The sequence below is a fragment of the Pan paniscus genome, chromosome 18, assembly GCF_029289425.2.
Source record: "Pan paniscus chromosome 18, NHGRI_mPanPan1-v2.0_pri, whole genome shotgun sequence".
Lineage (NCBI taxonomy): Eukaryota > Metazoa > Chordata > Mammalia > Primates > Hominidae > Pan > Pan paniscus.
Genome location: NC_073267.2, coordinates 77,539,986 through 77,555,255, shown reverse-complemented (window position 1 = coordinate 77,555,255; position 15,270 = coordinate 77,539,986). Strand labels below are relative to the sequence as shown.

The 15,270-nt window shown below is 49.2% G+C and overlaps 3 protein-coding genes and 1 non-coding gene across 13 annotated transcripts in view; 3 read left to right on the top strand and 1 right to left on the bottom strand.

Annotated features, from left to right (window-relative positions):
* Positions 1-14,749, bottom strand: part of DUS2 (dihydrouridine synthase 2) — a 79,975-nt gene extending 65,226 nt beyond the window's left edge. For 7 of the 10 annotated variants that reach the window (XM_063597668.1, XM_063597669.1, XM_063597672.1 and 4 more), the window contains exons 1-2: positions 5,650-5,786; positions 3,503-3,582 (exon numbers count right to left, since the gene is read on the bottom strand). The gene's annotated coding sequence lies outside the window, so the exon portion shown is untranslated. The other 3 variants (XM_063597671.1, XM_055100354.2, XM_063597670.1) reach the window with 2 other exon arrangements.
* On the top strand, positions 5,746-7,696 carry LOC103785397 (probable ATP-dependent RNA helicase DDX28). Its single transcript, XM_008967284.6, has one exon. The coding sequence runs from the start codon at positions 5,799-5,801 to the stop codon at positions 7,419-7,421; it is 1,623 nt and encodes a 540-aa protein (XP_008965532.5). The 5' UTR covers positions 5,746-5,798; the 3' UTR covers positions 7,422-7,696.
* LOC117976386 (U6 spliceosomal RNA) lies at positions 11,096-11,203 on the top strand. The gene has a single exon (XR_004667064.1). It is a non-coding gene; the product is annotated as a U6 spliceosomal RNA (small nuclear RNA).
* Positions 13,011-14,823, top strand: DPEP2NB (DPEP2 neighbor). The gene is made up of 2 exons (XM_034940506.3): positions 13,011-13,215; positions 14,519-14,823. The coding sequence occupies exons 1-2, from the start codon at positions 13,149-13,151 to the stop codon at positions 14,821-14,823; spliced, it is 372 nt and encodes a 123-aa protein (XP_034796397.1). The 5' UTR covers positions 13,011-13,148.
* The last annotated feature ends 447 nt before the right edge of the window (positions 14,824-15,270 follow it).

Sequence of the window (15,270 nt, the reverse complement as noted above, 5' to 3'; positions counted from 1 at the left end):
TGCACTCTGCTAGCCGAGGAGTCAAGTGCAGAGAGGGAGCGCAGCATAGCCCAGTAAGGGCCTGATCTACCAGATGGGTCTTTGCTTTGAGTCACTGCCAGCAACTACCAGCACAAACCAGGAGGGCCAGGACTTGCTGAAACTGGAAGCAGCAGCCCATGGCTAGTCACAGCAGGAGAAAGCCTCCTGCTTGGCATCTCAGGAGGTAGAAGAAAGAGACCTGGGGAGACCTGCCACCTACAGCAAGAACAATAAGGAGGAAGTTGAGCAACATCCCCCTGAAGCTCACGTGTTCCTTTATTTCCTGCCCATTATGGCCCCAGTGAGGTCCCTACTGCTCAATTTAAAAAAAAATTAAAAAAATTATTTTTCCATAACAGTGTTTGACTTGATCATCTTTTTTTGTTTTTTTCTTTTTTTTTTTTTGACGGAGTCTCGCTCTGTCACCCAGGCTGGCGTGCAGTGGCACTATCTCGGCTCCCTGCAAGCTCCACCTCCTGGGTTCACGCCAACATTCTCCTGCCTCAGCCTCCCTGGTAGCTGGGACTACAGGCGCCCGCCACCACACCCAGCCAATTTTTGTATTTTTAGCAGAGACGGGGTTTCACCATGTTGGCCAGGATGGTCTTGATCTCCTGACCTCAAGATCTGCCGCGTTGGCCTCCCAAAGTTCTGGGATTATAGGCATGAGCCACCACACCCAGCCTCTTTCTTCCTCTTCTTCTTATTCTTCTTCCTTCTTCCTTCTTTCTTCTTTCTTCTTCTTCTCCTTCTCCTTCTCCTTCTCCTCCTTCTTCTTCCTCTTTTCTCTCTCTCTCTTAGATGGGGTCTCGGCCAGGCACAGTGGCTCACTCCTGTAATCCCTGCACTTTGGGACGCTGAGGCAGTGGATCACCTAAGGTCAGAAGTTTGAGACCAGCCTGGCCAGCACAATGAAACCCCATCTTACTAAAAATACAAAAAATTGGCCAGGCGTGGTGGCTCACGCCTGTAATCCCAGCACTTTGGGAGGCCGAGGTGGGCGGATCACGAGGTTAGGAGATCGAGACCATCCTAACACGGTGAAACCCCATCTCTACTAAAAAATACAAAAAATTAGCCAGGCGTGGTGGCGGGTGCCTGTAGTCCCAGCTACTCGGGAGGCTGAGGCAGGAGAATGGCATGAACCCGGGAGGCACAGCTTGTGGTGAGCCGAGATAGTGCCACTGCACTCAAGCCTGGGCGACATCCGTATCAAAACAAAAAAAAAAAATACAAAAACTTAACTGGGCATGGTGGTGGGCACTTGTAATCCCAGCTACTCAGGAACCTCAGGCAGGAGAATCACTTGAACCTGGGAGGCAAAGGTTGCACTGAGCCGAGATCACGCCACTGCACTCCAATCTGGGCAACAAGAGTGAAACTCTGTCTAAAAAAAAATGAAAAAAAAAAAAGGCCAGGCGCTGTGGCTCACACCTGTAATCCCAACACTTTGGGAGGCAGAGGCGGGCGGATCACAAGGTCAGGAGATCAAGACCATCCTGCCTAACACAGTGAAACCCCGTCTCTACTAAAAATACAAAAAATTAGTCAGTTGTGGTGGCAGGCACCTGTAGTCTCAGCTACTCCAGAGGCTGAGGCAGGAGAATGGCATGAACCCGGGAGGCGGAGCTTGCAGTAAGCCAAGATCACGCCACTGCACTCCAGCCTAGGCGACAGAGCGACACTTCATCTCAAAAAAAAAAAAAAAAAAGATGGGGTCTTGCCGTGTTGTCCAGGCTGGTCTTGAACTCCTGGGCTCAATTGACCCATCTGCCTCAGCCTCCCAAATAAATAAAAATTTAAAAAAGAAACGCAGAGCCTGGCCGGCCACAGTGGCTCACACCTGTAATCCCAATACTTTGGGAGGCCAAGATGAGAGAATTGCTTGAAGCCAGGAGTTCAAGACGAGCTTGGGCAAGTAGTGAGATCCTGTCTCTACAAAAATAAAAATAATTAGTTAGGTATGGTGGGGTGCACCTATAGTCCTAGCCATCTGGGGGGCTGAGGCGTGAGGATCGCTTAAAGCCAGGAGTTGAAGGCTGCAGTAAGCTATGATCATACCACTGCATTTCAGCAGTCTGGGTGACTGGGTGACACAACGAGACCCTGTCTCAAAAACGAAAAAAAAAAAAGAAAAGCCAAAAAAATGTAGAGCCCAGTGAGTGTTTCCGTGTGTGTGTGTGTGTGTGTGTGTGTGTTTTAGAGAGTGTTAGGAGAGGGACAAAATAACTAAGAAGATGCTGCTCCATCTATCCACTCATCCATTCATTCATTTATTCAACAAGTATTTATTGGGCACTTTTTTTTTTTTTTTGACACAGAGTTTTCTCTCCTGTTGCCCAGGCTAGAGTGCAGTGGCACGATCTCGACTCACTGCAGCCTCCGCCTTCCGAGTTCAAGCGATTCTCCTGCCTCAGCCTCCTGAGTAGCCGGGACTACAGGGGCACACCCCCACACCCGGCTAATTTTTGTATTTTTAGTAGAGATGGGATTCACCATGTCGGTCAGGCTGGTCTCGAACTCGTAACCCCAGGCGATCCACCCACCTCGGCTTCCCAAAGTGCTGGGATTACAGACATAAGCCACCGCACCCGGCCTATTGAGCACTTCTTACATACCAGCCACTGTGCTGGTTGCTTGGGATATATTGGTGAATGAGAAACCCCTCCCCTCAAGGCACCCACAAACAATATAATTTGTTTATAGAGACAAACAAACAATATAATTTTTGTTGTTGTTGTTGTTGTTGTTTTTCTTGAGACGGAGTCTCGCTCTGTCACCCAGTCTGGAGTGGCGCGATCTAGGCTCACTGCAAGCTCTGCCTCCCGGGTTCACGCCATTGTCCTGCCTCAGCCTCCCCAAACAATATAATTCTAGATAACTATAACTGGTATAAAGAAAAATGAAACTGGATAAGAGAATACAGTAATGAGGTCTAGCCTGGGTGACAGAGCAAGACCTTGTCTAGGCCTTAACCCAAATCAATTAAATCAGAATGTAAACTCCACAAGGGCAGGGATTTTGGCTGTTTTCCTCACTATCAATGCCTGGCACATGCGTGGTGCTCAGGAAGTATTTGTTGAATGAATGATTGAATGAATGAATGAATATACCAGTATTAACTGAGATCCAAGGAACACACCAAGCTCCTGATCTCAGGAGCTTAGATTTTTTTTCACAATAAGGACACCTTTCCTATTTCTAAAGCACTACTTATAAAAATATCTCAGAAAACATTCAGAAGTTAATCAATGTCCTCTGTGAGTGAGGGGGAAAAAAGGTAGGCAGTGTCTAGTGATGTGACAAGAAGAAATTAGTGGCCACGGACACAGACAGGCTTAGGCAAGCTCTAACTCCTGTGAAATTTTGAGGTAATCATATTGTAAGGACTCAAGCAGAATGAGAAAACAACTATATATTAACCAGCTACCCTACCCTGGATATTTGAACAAAACCCAAAAACCCAAATGCATATACATACCTATTATTTTGTTCTGATACTTCAGGATTACTTTGATACATGTGTTCTGGCTTTGTACAGAGTAATTCTTTGTTTGATATCTGAAAAACAGTGGCACATGGAAATGGATGAAACCTGTTGGGACAAACATCCAAGGGACCTTTTTTTTTTTTTTTTTGAGACAGAGTCTCGCCCTGTCGCCCAGGCTGGAGTGCAATGGTGCGATCTCGGCTCACTGCAACAACCTCCGCCTCCCGGGTTCAAACGATTATCCTGCCTCAGCCTCCCGAGTAGCTGGGATTACAGGCATGAGCCTGGCCCCAAGGAACTATCTGGATAAGGAGAAGCCCTGAGTTTGGAAAGAATCATAAAAGTAGCATAGAATTGGGCCGGGCACAGCGGCTCACACCTGTAATCTCAGCACTTTGGGAGACCAAGGTGGGCAAATCATGAGGTCAGGAGTTTGAGACCAGCCTGCCCAACATAGTGAAACCCTGTCTCTATTAAAAATACAAAAATTAGCTGGGAGTGGTAGCGCACGCCTCTAATCCCAGCTACTCAGATGGCTGATGCAGGAGAATCCCTTGAACCCAGATGGCAGAGACTGCAGTGAGCTGACATCGCACCACTGTACTCCAGCCTGGGCAACAGAGTGAGACTGTCTATAAAAAAAAATAAAATAAAAAAAAGTATCCAGCCATTGTCAAATATGGTGGGAGGGAAAGGGCAAAATCACCCCTGTTTTAGAACCACTACCCTATCCAATGACTGTTCATTCACCCATCACTACTCAAAACTTTCTCTTCCTACTTCCAGATATTTTCTTGTGGAGAAAAAAAGCCTCTCTTCCTCTGATTTATCTGGTAACTCTCCAGAAAGTCTAATTGTGTAGCACAAGGGTAGAGTGTACTTAAAATTGTGAAAGTTTTTCCTCATACTATTCCAAAAAAAGCAAAGTTTTTATCTTTTCATTGGTATTTGATGAAACTGAAACGTTTGCTCCAGATGTTACGAACCTCCCAGAGAGTTAATCCATAAATATTTACCTTATCTCCCACCCCAGGCACTGCAAATTACAGAAAAGATCTGACACCCATTTTCCAGATCTGTTCAAGAAGTATCTGTTGGGCATGGTGGCTCACGCTTATAATCCCATCACTTTGGAAGGCCGAGGTGGGAAGATCGCTTGAGGCCAGGAGTTCGAGACCAGCCAGGCCTACATAGTGAAACCCTGTCTCTACTAAAAACAGAAAAAATTAGCCGGGCGTGGGTGGTGTACGGCTGTAGTCTCAGCTACTTGGGAGGCAGAGGCAGGAGAATCACCTGAACCCAGGAGGTGGAGGTTGCAGTGAGCCGAGATTGCGCCACTGCACTCCAGCCTGGGTGACAGAACGAGACTGTGTCTCAGAAAAGAAAAAAAAAAAGTGACTCGTATAGTTCTCGTTCTTACAACCCGAATATCTGAATTCAGGTAAAATATTCTGCCTGACCAGGGCTACATGATAAGCCAAGTACTTGATCACTTTGTAGGGTCGCAGCACCCTTCTTACTACTATTTTAGGTAATTCAGGTTTCTGACGGGGAAGCCAGTGGAGCTGAGCGGGTTGCAAGAGGGGTGGGTTCTGGATGAGAAGTTGGGACGAGTGACGAGGGAGTAGAGAGTGAACCTTGGCTGAAAAGGAAGGAAAATAACTGTGAAGAAGAGATGACCCAACTTGAAATAAAGCCTGAAGACCTTATCTCCCACTTGAGAGAGAGAAGAAGCTGAAAGCCATCAGCTTGCACTCTGGGCTCACAGACAGAGAGGGTGAGGGGTTGAGCCCAGATCTATGACTTCAGACCCCTGTCTCGGCCCCTAGGCCTGATCATTCATTCAAACTCTCAATAAACACGGATTACCAGACCCTGCGCAGGGAACACATCTGGGAAAACAGCTGCAACCTCGGATACCAGCACGGGACAAGCTATCTCAGGGCAATGAGGAACAACTAAAGAGAATCCCAGGAACCAGGTAACCAATCGCCAGAAGCCCTCCGCCCTCATGGTCCATTGGGTCAAGGCCCCACTGCCGCCTCGTATCGCCAGCCTCCAGTCCTGCCTCCACGACGCGCCCTTCCCCAAGGCTGGCCGGGTCTGGATGTCGCCATCCCCTATTCGGAGCTACAGACCTCGCAGCTGAACTCTTAAAAAGAACCTCGCTTCTTCCTCACGGTGCTCCAGCGCCACACACCGTACTGAGCCTCGCCAGCCACCGTACGCGAGGCCGCGGCGCGTCCGTGACATCACTGATGTGCGCTTCTCCCGCACTAAGGGAAACATGGCTCTAGCGCGGCCGGTGCGGCTCTTTTCCCTCGTGACTCGGTTGCTCCTGGCGCCGCGACGGGGCCTCACGGTCCGCAGTCCCGACGAACCCCTGCCGGTGGTGCGCATCCCAGTGGCTCTACAGCGGCAGTTGGAACAGCGGCAGAGCAGGCGGCGGAACCTCCCGAGGCCGGTGCTGGTTCGACCCGGACCGCTGCTGGTTTCGGCGCGGCGGCCGGAGTTGAACCAGCCGGCGCGCCTCACACTGGGCCATTGGGAGCGCGCGCCGCTAGCCTCTCAAGGCTGGAAGAGTCGACGCGCGCGTCGGGACCACTTCTCCATCGAGCGCGCGCAACAGGAGGCGCCAGCGGTGCGAAAGCTCTCGTCTAAGGGCAGCTTTGCTGACCTGGGCCTGGAGCCCCGTGTGCTGCACGCACTACAGGAGGCTGCGCCTGAAGTCGTTCAGCCCACAACCGTGCAGTCTAGCACCATCCCCCCACTACTTCGCGGCCGCCATGTCCTTTGCGCCGCAGAAACCGGCAGTGGCAAGACTCTCAGCTACCTCCTGCCGCTGCTTCAACGGCTCGTGGGCCAGCCAAGCCCGGACTCCCTTCCTATCCCCGCGCCCCGAGGCCTGGTCCTTGTTCCTTCCCGAGAATTGGCCCAACAGGTGCGGGCTGTGGCCCAACCCTTGGGCCGCTCCTTGGGCCTGCTGGTGCGGGACCTGGAGGGAGGCCACGGCATGCGTAGGATCAGGCTGCAACTGTCCAGACGGCCTTCAGCAGATGTGCTTGTGGCCACTCCAGGGGCTCTGTGGAAGGCCCTGAAAAGTCGATTAATCAGTCTGGAGCAACTCTCCTTCTTGGTGTTGGATGAGGCAGACACACTGCTGGATGAAAGCTTCCTGGAGCTGGTGGACTACATCTTAGAGAAGAGCCACATAGCAGAAGGCCCAGCTGACTTGGAAGACCCCTTCAATCCCAAAGCTCAGTTAGTGCTGGTAGGAGCCACATTTCCCGAAGGTGTAGGCCAGTTGCTGAATAAAGTCGCCAGCCCAGATGCTGTCACCACTGTCACCAGCTCCAAGCTCCACTGTATCATGCCTCATGTGAAACAGACATTTCTGAGACTGAAGGGAGCCGATAAGGTGGCCGAGCTGGTGCACATCCTCAAGCATCGTGACAGAGCAGAAAGGACTGGTCCCTCAGGAACTGTTCTGGTGTTCTGTAATAGCTCCAGCACTGTGAACTGGCTGGGATATATTCTGGATGACCACAAAATCCAACACCTAAGGTTGCAGGGGCAAATGCCAGCCTTGATGAGGGTAGGAATCTTCCAGTCCTTCCAGAAGAGCTCCCGAGACATACTTCTCTGCACAGACATAGCCTCTCGGGGCCTGGACAGCACTGGTGTGGAGCTGGTTGTCAATTATGATTTCCCCCCAACGCTGCAAGATTACATCCACAGAGCAGGGAGAGTGGGCCGTGTGGGGAGCGAGGTGCCAGGCACCGTCATCAGTTTTGTGACCCATCCCTGGGATGTGAGCCTGGTTCAGAAGATTGAGCTGGCGGCTCGCCGAAGGAGAAGTCTTCCAGGACTAGCATCCTCGGTGAAAGAGCCTTTGCCGCAAGCAACCTGATTTTGACAAATCTGATTAAAATGTGATGCTAGAACAGGGATCTTTCCCAGTATCTTGGGTGGGTGACCACACTTGTCAGTGGGAGGCTCTGGGCTGCCCTGTCGGCTCCTTGAGGGCGGGATGACCTGCTTTGTGACTTGGAAAGGTACGCTGCTGGCCAGCATTGGAGAAGAAGCTGCTGAGCATGGCTTTCTGTAGTCTTTAGCAAGACACAAGTGGATTTTGACTTTGTGTCATGTCATGATTTCTAACAATAAATGATGTTTTTATGTGCCTCCCCTAAGAATAATTAGCACTGGGGCGGAATTCAGTAGTTTCTGAGGATTCATACCCCAAACCTCCACATCTAGGACAAAGGCTCTTTCGGTTGATGTTTTCATTTATAAACATTTAGTTTGTATTTCCTGCCCCCAAAAAGGTATCCATTAAGCCCCCAGGGAAAGGAAAGGAAAGGAAATGTGACTAGCAGTAGACAGAGTTACTCTCTAACAATGCCCAAAACAAACGGGCGTCTTGGCGAAATCTCTGGAAGGTACTGGCAGAAAAGTAAAGGGTAGACGAACACAGAAGTTTTGCTTGTACATTTTCAGGTTCTGCCTTCTATCCCAACTCGGTAGCCGAGAAAGAGGAGAGATGATTAAACGGTTTTACAAAACTGGAAAAATAACCATATAGCATTTTCTTTTTATATATATATATATATATATATATATATATATATATATACACACACACACACACAAAAATTACAAAAATCAACCCGGTGTGGTGGCACGCGCCTGTAGTCCCAGCTACTCGGGAGGCTGAGGCAGGAGAATCACTTGAACCTGGGAGGCGGAGGTTGCAGTGAGCCAAGATCATACCACTACACTCCAGCCTAGGGGACAGAGCAAGACTCCATCTCAAAAAAAAAAAAAAAAAAAGCCGGGTGTGGTGGCTCACGCCTGTAATGCCAGCACTTTGGGAGGCTGAAGCGGGAGGATCACCTGAGGTCAGGAGTTTAAGACGAGCCTGGTAAACATGCGAAACCCCATCTCTATTAAAAATACAAAAAAATTAGCTGAATGTGGTGGTGCACGCCTGTAATCCCAAATACTTGGGAGGCTGAGGCACAAGAATGGCTTGAATTCTGGAGGCGAAGGTTTCAGTGAGCCAAAATTGCACTTCTGCACTCCAGCCTGGGTGACAGAGCTGATATTCTGTCTCAAAAAAAATAACAGAATCCTGAGCCCCACTCCAGATGGGATTAAGCTCTCTAAAGTTTGACCTGAGAATACTCTTTGTAAACTCCCCCAGGTGATACTTGGGCCCTCCCAAATTGATAAACCATTTGTCTATGCTGTACTGCCTTTCCCAGAGTCCCAGCAAATTCCTGTAAGGCTTTGTACCCCCACAAGACAAGAGGGATGCTTCCGGACAAGTACTCTCTCCAGAGCCTTGGAGAATCTGAGTGATCTCATGCTAGCCCTCCTGCCAGAACAGACTTCCCAGGAACCGTCCCCTTGATATTTTACCTCCTACCACTCCCTGCAGGCCATCAATTAGCACCACACTAAAGCAACTTATGAGAGAAGGTGCTATGATTCTCAACCGGGGTGACCCAGTCTCCAAAGATCGGGCCGTCTCTACCTCCTGGGCATATCCCCTCTGCAATAACCCCACTAAATAAATGTCCCATGTTTACTTTTTCAAGGCCAGTAATAGGGAGACCTCTCCTTAAGGTCATCTCTCTTTGGTAGGAAGTTCTTGGCCACACTGAACCAAAGGCAGCTCCTAGTGTGGTCCTGATCAGGCTAAGGGCAGAGTTGCCTGTTTCCTTTGAGTAGGACCAAATCGCCTTTTTTTAAATATAAAAAAAATAGACACAAGGTCTAGCTATATTACCCAGGCTGGTCTCAAATTCCTGGGCTCAAGAGATACTCCTGCCTCCACCTCGCAGAGTGCTAGGATTACAGGTGTGAGCCGCCACGCCTGGCCCTAATGACCTTTTGGTACCTCTCCACAGTGCTGACCTAGGCTGCTGCTGGGAGCTAAACCTCATCCTTTCATAGTGATAAGATTGTCATTGTTTGCCTATTTAAAGAGAGGGCAGTGTAATAATAAGGTTATGATTTTGTATTGTTATCATTTTTTTTTTTTTTTTTGAAACAGAGTCTTAACTCTGTCACCCAGGCTGGAGTGCAGTGGCACAATCTCGGCTCACTGCAACCTCTGCCTCCCAGGTTCAAGCAATTCTCGGGCCTCAGCCTCCTGAGTAGCTGGGATTAGAGGTGCACACCACCATGCCCGGCTAGTTTTTATATTTTTAGTAGAGACAGAGTTTTGCCATGTTGGCCAGGCTGGTTGTGAACTCCTGGCCTCAAGTGACCCGCCTGCCTCAGCCTCCCAAAGTGCTGGGATTACAGACATGAGCCAAGGCGCCTGGCCAGTCATTTGGGATTCTTATCTTGTCATGAATTTGTTTGAATTTCATGTTAAAATAGGTTCATCTGTAGACGTGACATCTCACTCCTATAATCCCAGCACTTTGGGAGGCCAAGGCAAGAGGATCACTTGAGGCCAGGAGTTCCAGGTTACAGTAAGCTATGATGGTGCCACTGTATTCTAGCCTGGATGACAAAGTGAGACCCTGTTTCTGAAAAAAGAATAAATTTTAAAAATAGAACCATCATTCGCACTTAATACAGTCATTTGGGAGCCTCATTTTGCCTTGGGGCACATTTAACATACCTCCAGTGTACATCACCTTTAAATGTGATGAGCTTGTCCTCACATTCTTAACAGCTATAATTCTGGAGCCCCAAATGAAGCCCTGCGGATCAGAATGCCTCTCTGCTACCTGTATGACCTTGGATGGACCCCTAACCTCTTGGCGTTCTTGAATCTTAGGTGGTAAAGATGTGAGGGTGCTATGAATTTACATTTGGGGCAGAACAAAGTCAAGAAGAGCCTGTATGTTTTCAGTCTTCTTAACTGGAACGTATTCCCTCTCCTATTGAAACCGCCATTGCAAAATTACAACCGAGAGAGTGAAAGAGATTTGACCTAACCAGCTCCATCGTGCTTCTAACCTCCAAGCTGTCCTTGTTCATTCCTGGGCATAGGCTGAACTAACTTTGGGAGGAACTTAGTTTATAGTTTATAGTTTAAAACAAAGAAGATAACAGCCCTTTCCCAAAAGAAACCCCCTTCATGCCTGGGGACTAGACTGCCTTTGTAGGACTAACCAAATCAGCCAAAAGATTAGAAATTATGGTTTAGGAGTCATGCAGCTAGAGGCTACAAGATTCTTTTTTTTTTTTTTTTTTTTTTTTTTTTTTTGAGATGGAGTCTCACTGTTGTTGCCCAGGCTGGAGTGCAGAGGCGCTATCTTGACTCACTGCAACCTCCGCCTCCCGGGTTCAAGCAATTCTCCTGCCTCAGCCTCCTGAGTAGCTGGGATTACAGGCACCCACCACCACGCCCGGCTAATTTTTTGTATTTTTAGTAGAGACGAGTTTCACCATGTTACCCAGGCTGGTCTTGAACTCTTGACCTCAGGTGATCCACCCACCTCAGCCTCCCAAAGTGCTGGGATTACAGGCGTGAGCCACTGTGCCCAGCCGAGGCTACAGGATTCTGACCAGTCCCCAAATTGCTCTTGGGGATAACATCACTATATAAAACCTAAGATCATGCTCGCTTCAGCAACACATATACTAAAATTGGAACTATACAGAGAAGATGAGCACAGCCCCTTGTGCAAGGATGACATGCAAATCCATGAAGCGTTCCATATTTGTTAATTTTTAATTTTTTTTAAAATTATATACCTAGGCCGGGTGTGGTGGCTCATGCCTGTAATCTCAGAACTTTGGGAGGCCGAGGCATCTGTCTCAAAAAATATATATGTGTGTGTGTGTGTGTGTGTGTGTGTGTGTGTATATACATATATACATACATATGTGTCTATATATGTTATATATTATATATATGACATAGTATCAGTGCTTGAGATATTTTGCACACCCTACACTTGATTGGCTGGGCGCAGTGGCTCACGCCTGTAATCCCAACACTTTGGAAGGCCAAGGCGGGCGGATCCCTTGAGGACGGGGGAGTTTGAGAGCAGACTGGCCAACATGGCAAAACCCTGTCTCTACTAAAAATACAAAAATTAGCTGGGCGTGGTGGCAGGCGCCTGTAGTCCCAGCTTCTCAGGAGGCTGAGACACGAGAATCCCTTGAAGGGGAGGTTGCGGTGAGTCAAGATCATTGCACCACTGTACTCCAGCCTGGGCAACAGAGTGAGACTCTGTCTCAAAAAACATAAATAAAATAAAAAAGACCTTGCACTTGATGGATCAGCTGACACCACCCAGATCAATCTTGTGGCTCCCCCACCCAGGAACTGACTCGGCAAGAGGATACTTTCGACTACCTAAGATTTCTTTTTTTTTTTCTTTGAGATGGAGTCTCACTCTGTCGCCTAGGCTGGAGTGCAGTGGCATGATCTTGGCTCACTGCAATCTCTGCCTCCTGGGTTTCAGTGCTTCAGCCTCCCAGGTAGCTAGCTGGGGTTACAGACAGCGCCACCACGCCCGGCTAACTTTTTGTTTTTGTTGTTGTTTTTGAGACAGAGTCTCGCTCTGTCACTAGGCTGGAATGCAATGGCTGGATCTCAGCTCACTGCAACCCACACCTCCCGGGTTCAGGACTCTTCTGCCTCAGCCTCCCAAGTAGCTGGGACTACAGGCACATGCCACCACACCCAGCTAAATTGTATTTTTAGTAGAGACAGGGTTTCACCATATTGGCCAGGATGGTCTCGATCTCTTGACCTCGTGATCCACCCACCTTGGCCTCCGAAAGTGCTGGGATTACAGGCATGAGCCACCGCGTCCAGCCTAATTTTTGTTTTTTTAGGGGTTTCACCATGTTGGCCAGGCTGGTCAGCCTCCCAGAGTGCTGGGATTACAAGCATGAGCTGCCACGCCCAAGCTGACTCCCTATGATTTCATCTGTGACCCAACCAATCAGCTTTCCGGACTCACTGCCCACCACCCACCAAATTATCTTTAAAAACTCTGATCCCTGAATGCTTAGGGAGACTGATTTGAGTAATAAAACTCCAGTCTCCCGCACAGCTAGCTCTGCGTGAATTACTCTTTACTGCAATTTCCCTGTCTTGATAAATCAGCTTTGTCTAGGCAGTGGCAAGGGGAACACGTTGGGCAGTTACTCTTTGCGTGTGTCCAGATCTCACCAGTCCTTCAAGTCCAGCTCGAAGGAGCCTTCCATGATCCCTTTGTCCATCCCAATCTCTGCCTCTCCTGCTGTTGATTGCTTAGCACCAGTGCGTCGTGGCTACCTATCTATCTCTTAGATTAATCTTGCCTCTCCAGCTCATATCAGAATTTAGGTTTCTCTTGCCCTCCTGTGGTCACTGGGGCTTGTACCAGCCGACAGATGTGCCCCACAGAGTGGCTACTAGGCATTTGTAGGGAGGGCTGGATGGGAGGGCCCAGGCAGGATTCCTCTCTATCTCTGCCCTGCTCTCCTCCACAAAACCCTGAAGGCCCGAAGCCTGCCCTTTAAGTCACAGATTCCTTAGGTGACCTCACAGGGTAGTGATGACCTCACAAGCTTCCAAAGTTTCCATGGCAGCGTGACTACACACCTGCATCCTAGGGAAGCCTCCCTACCATTTCTCTGTAAGATACCAATCTGTTTGGTTGGCTGAGAGAGAATGACTGACCGGATCCTCTATATTGTCTCTAACATGTCCTCTGTCCCCTGGGAGGGCAGCGCAGCAGGTAGGCATACAGGGGGCATCTATACAGGAGGCGTTGCTGTACCCACAGCTTCACCTGGCTGACACGTTCCTTCTGGGCTGGCCCACCACACCTCAGAGCTTTCCCAGCCATAAGTAATATCGAGGGCGTGGCCACTCAGGGACCCACAGTGTTCCTGCTCAGGGCAAGTTCACCTGCTAAGGGCAAGTGAAATGTCATCTGAGCAGGTGCTCAGAAAGGTTCTCATCTTTTTTTTGGTTTGTTTTTGTTTTTTTTTTTTTTTTAATTGAGATGGGGTCTTGCTATGTTGCCGGGGCTGGTCTCAAATTTTTTTTTTTTTTTTTTTTTTTGAGACAGGTTCTCTGTCGTCCAGGTTGGAGCACACTGGCATAATCACAGCTCACTGAAACCTCAACTTCCTGGGCTCAGGGGATTCTCCCAACTCGTCTCCCTAGTAGCTGGGACTACAGGCACGTGCCACCACACCCAGCTAATTTTTTCTCTTTTTAGTAGTGACAGGGTTTCGCCATGTTGCCTAGCCTGGTCTTGAACTCCTGAGCTCAAGCGATCGGCCCACCTCAGCCTCCCAAAGTGCTAGGATTACGGGCGTGAGGCACTGTGCCTGGCCCACCAATTTGTATTAGATCTTTTTATTTTAGTCTCGCTCTGTCACCCAGGCTGGAGTGAGTGGCACAATATTAGATCCTTTTTTTATTTTTCTTTTTCTTTTTTGAGACAGTGTCTCGCTCTGTCACCCAGGCTGGAATGCAGTGGTGCGATCTTGGCTCACTGCAACCTCCGCCTCCCAGGTTCAAGCGATTCTCCTGCCTCAGCCTCCCAAGCAGCTGGGACTACAGGTGCGTGCCACCATGCCTGACTAATTTTTTGTATTTTTAGTAGAGATGGGGTTTCACCATGTTGGCCAGGCTGGTACTCCTGGGCTCAAGTGATCCTCCCTCCTCAGTTTCCCAAAGTGCTGAGATTACAAGCGTGAACCACCCCACCTGGCTGATAGTAGATCATTTTTTACAAAACTTGAAAATAATTTCCATTAAAGCCTGAGATGTGACAGACCTTAAGAAATGTATTTTTGGTCATGGAAGGGATGAGGAGGATCTCCTGGTCTCCTGCTGCTGACACAGGCTCCACATAACTGCTTTCACAGCCAGCATCCTGTCTCAGGGACACATAGAGGTGATAGGCCAAGGCTGTGTCTGGGATGCGAAGAAGATGAAAGGACTTCTTAGGAAGAGTCGCGAGAGAGGGTAGGCTGTAACAGCACAATGTATAAGGTAAAAGTGACTAATTCTGGTTTTCTTTCCAGCTGCAGTGCCTGCCACTTCTCCTCCCACACCTGAGCACTACCATGTTCTCTACCGAGGGTGTGGAGAAACTCAGGTAGGCTGGCATGGGGAGACGTACTGCCTGGTTGGTGGCTACCGGGTCCATGGGGATGCTCCTTTGGCCACCCCAACAAAGGCTGAAGCAGAGAAGCCAGCCCCCAGGCGTGCTCCCAAGAGACGTCAAGCTACGATAGAGTCAGATAAAGACCTGGGTTGCTCTAGCCCCAAAATTCGGCGCTTGGAGCATCGTGGCAGGAGACTGACCCCACAGAAGCTTGCTGGCTGAGTCATTTGGGAGAAAGGACAAATGTTTAGCTGTCTAAGACAGCTAATGCCTCTTCTGCGGTGACCTCCCCTGCCCACCACTGCAGATAGAGCCTGAGTCATTCTGCCTATGCCTTCCTCATCCAGAAGCCCCCTTCCATGCTAACTACCCATGGCCAAGGAGCCTCAGAAACTGTGGTTTAAAATGAGAGGTTGCTTTGAACATCCCAAGGCTGAAGCCGGCCTGGAAGAAAACCTGATGTTCCTCTACTCATCTCTCCAGAGTCCCTTTTTGGGCAGAAGATAGAAATAGTCTGCACTCTGCTAGCCGAGGAGTCAAGTGCAGAGAGGGAGCGCAGCATAGCCCAGTAAGGGCCTGATCTACCAGATGGGTCTTTGCTTTGAGTCACTGCCAGCAACTACCAGCACAAACCAGGAGGGCCAGGACTTGCTGAAACTGGAAGCAGCA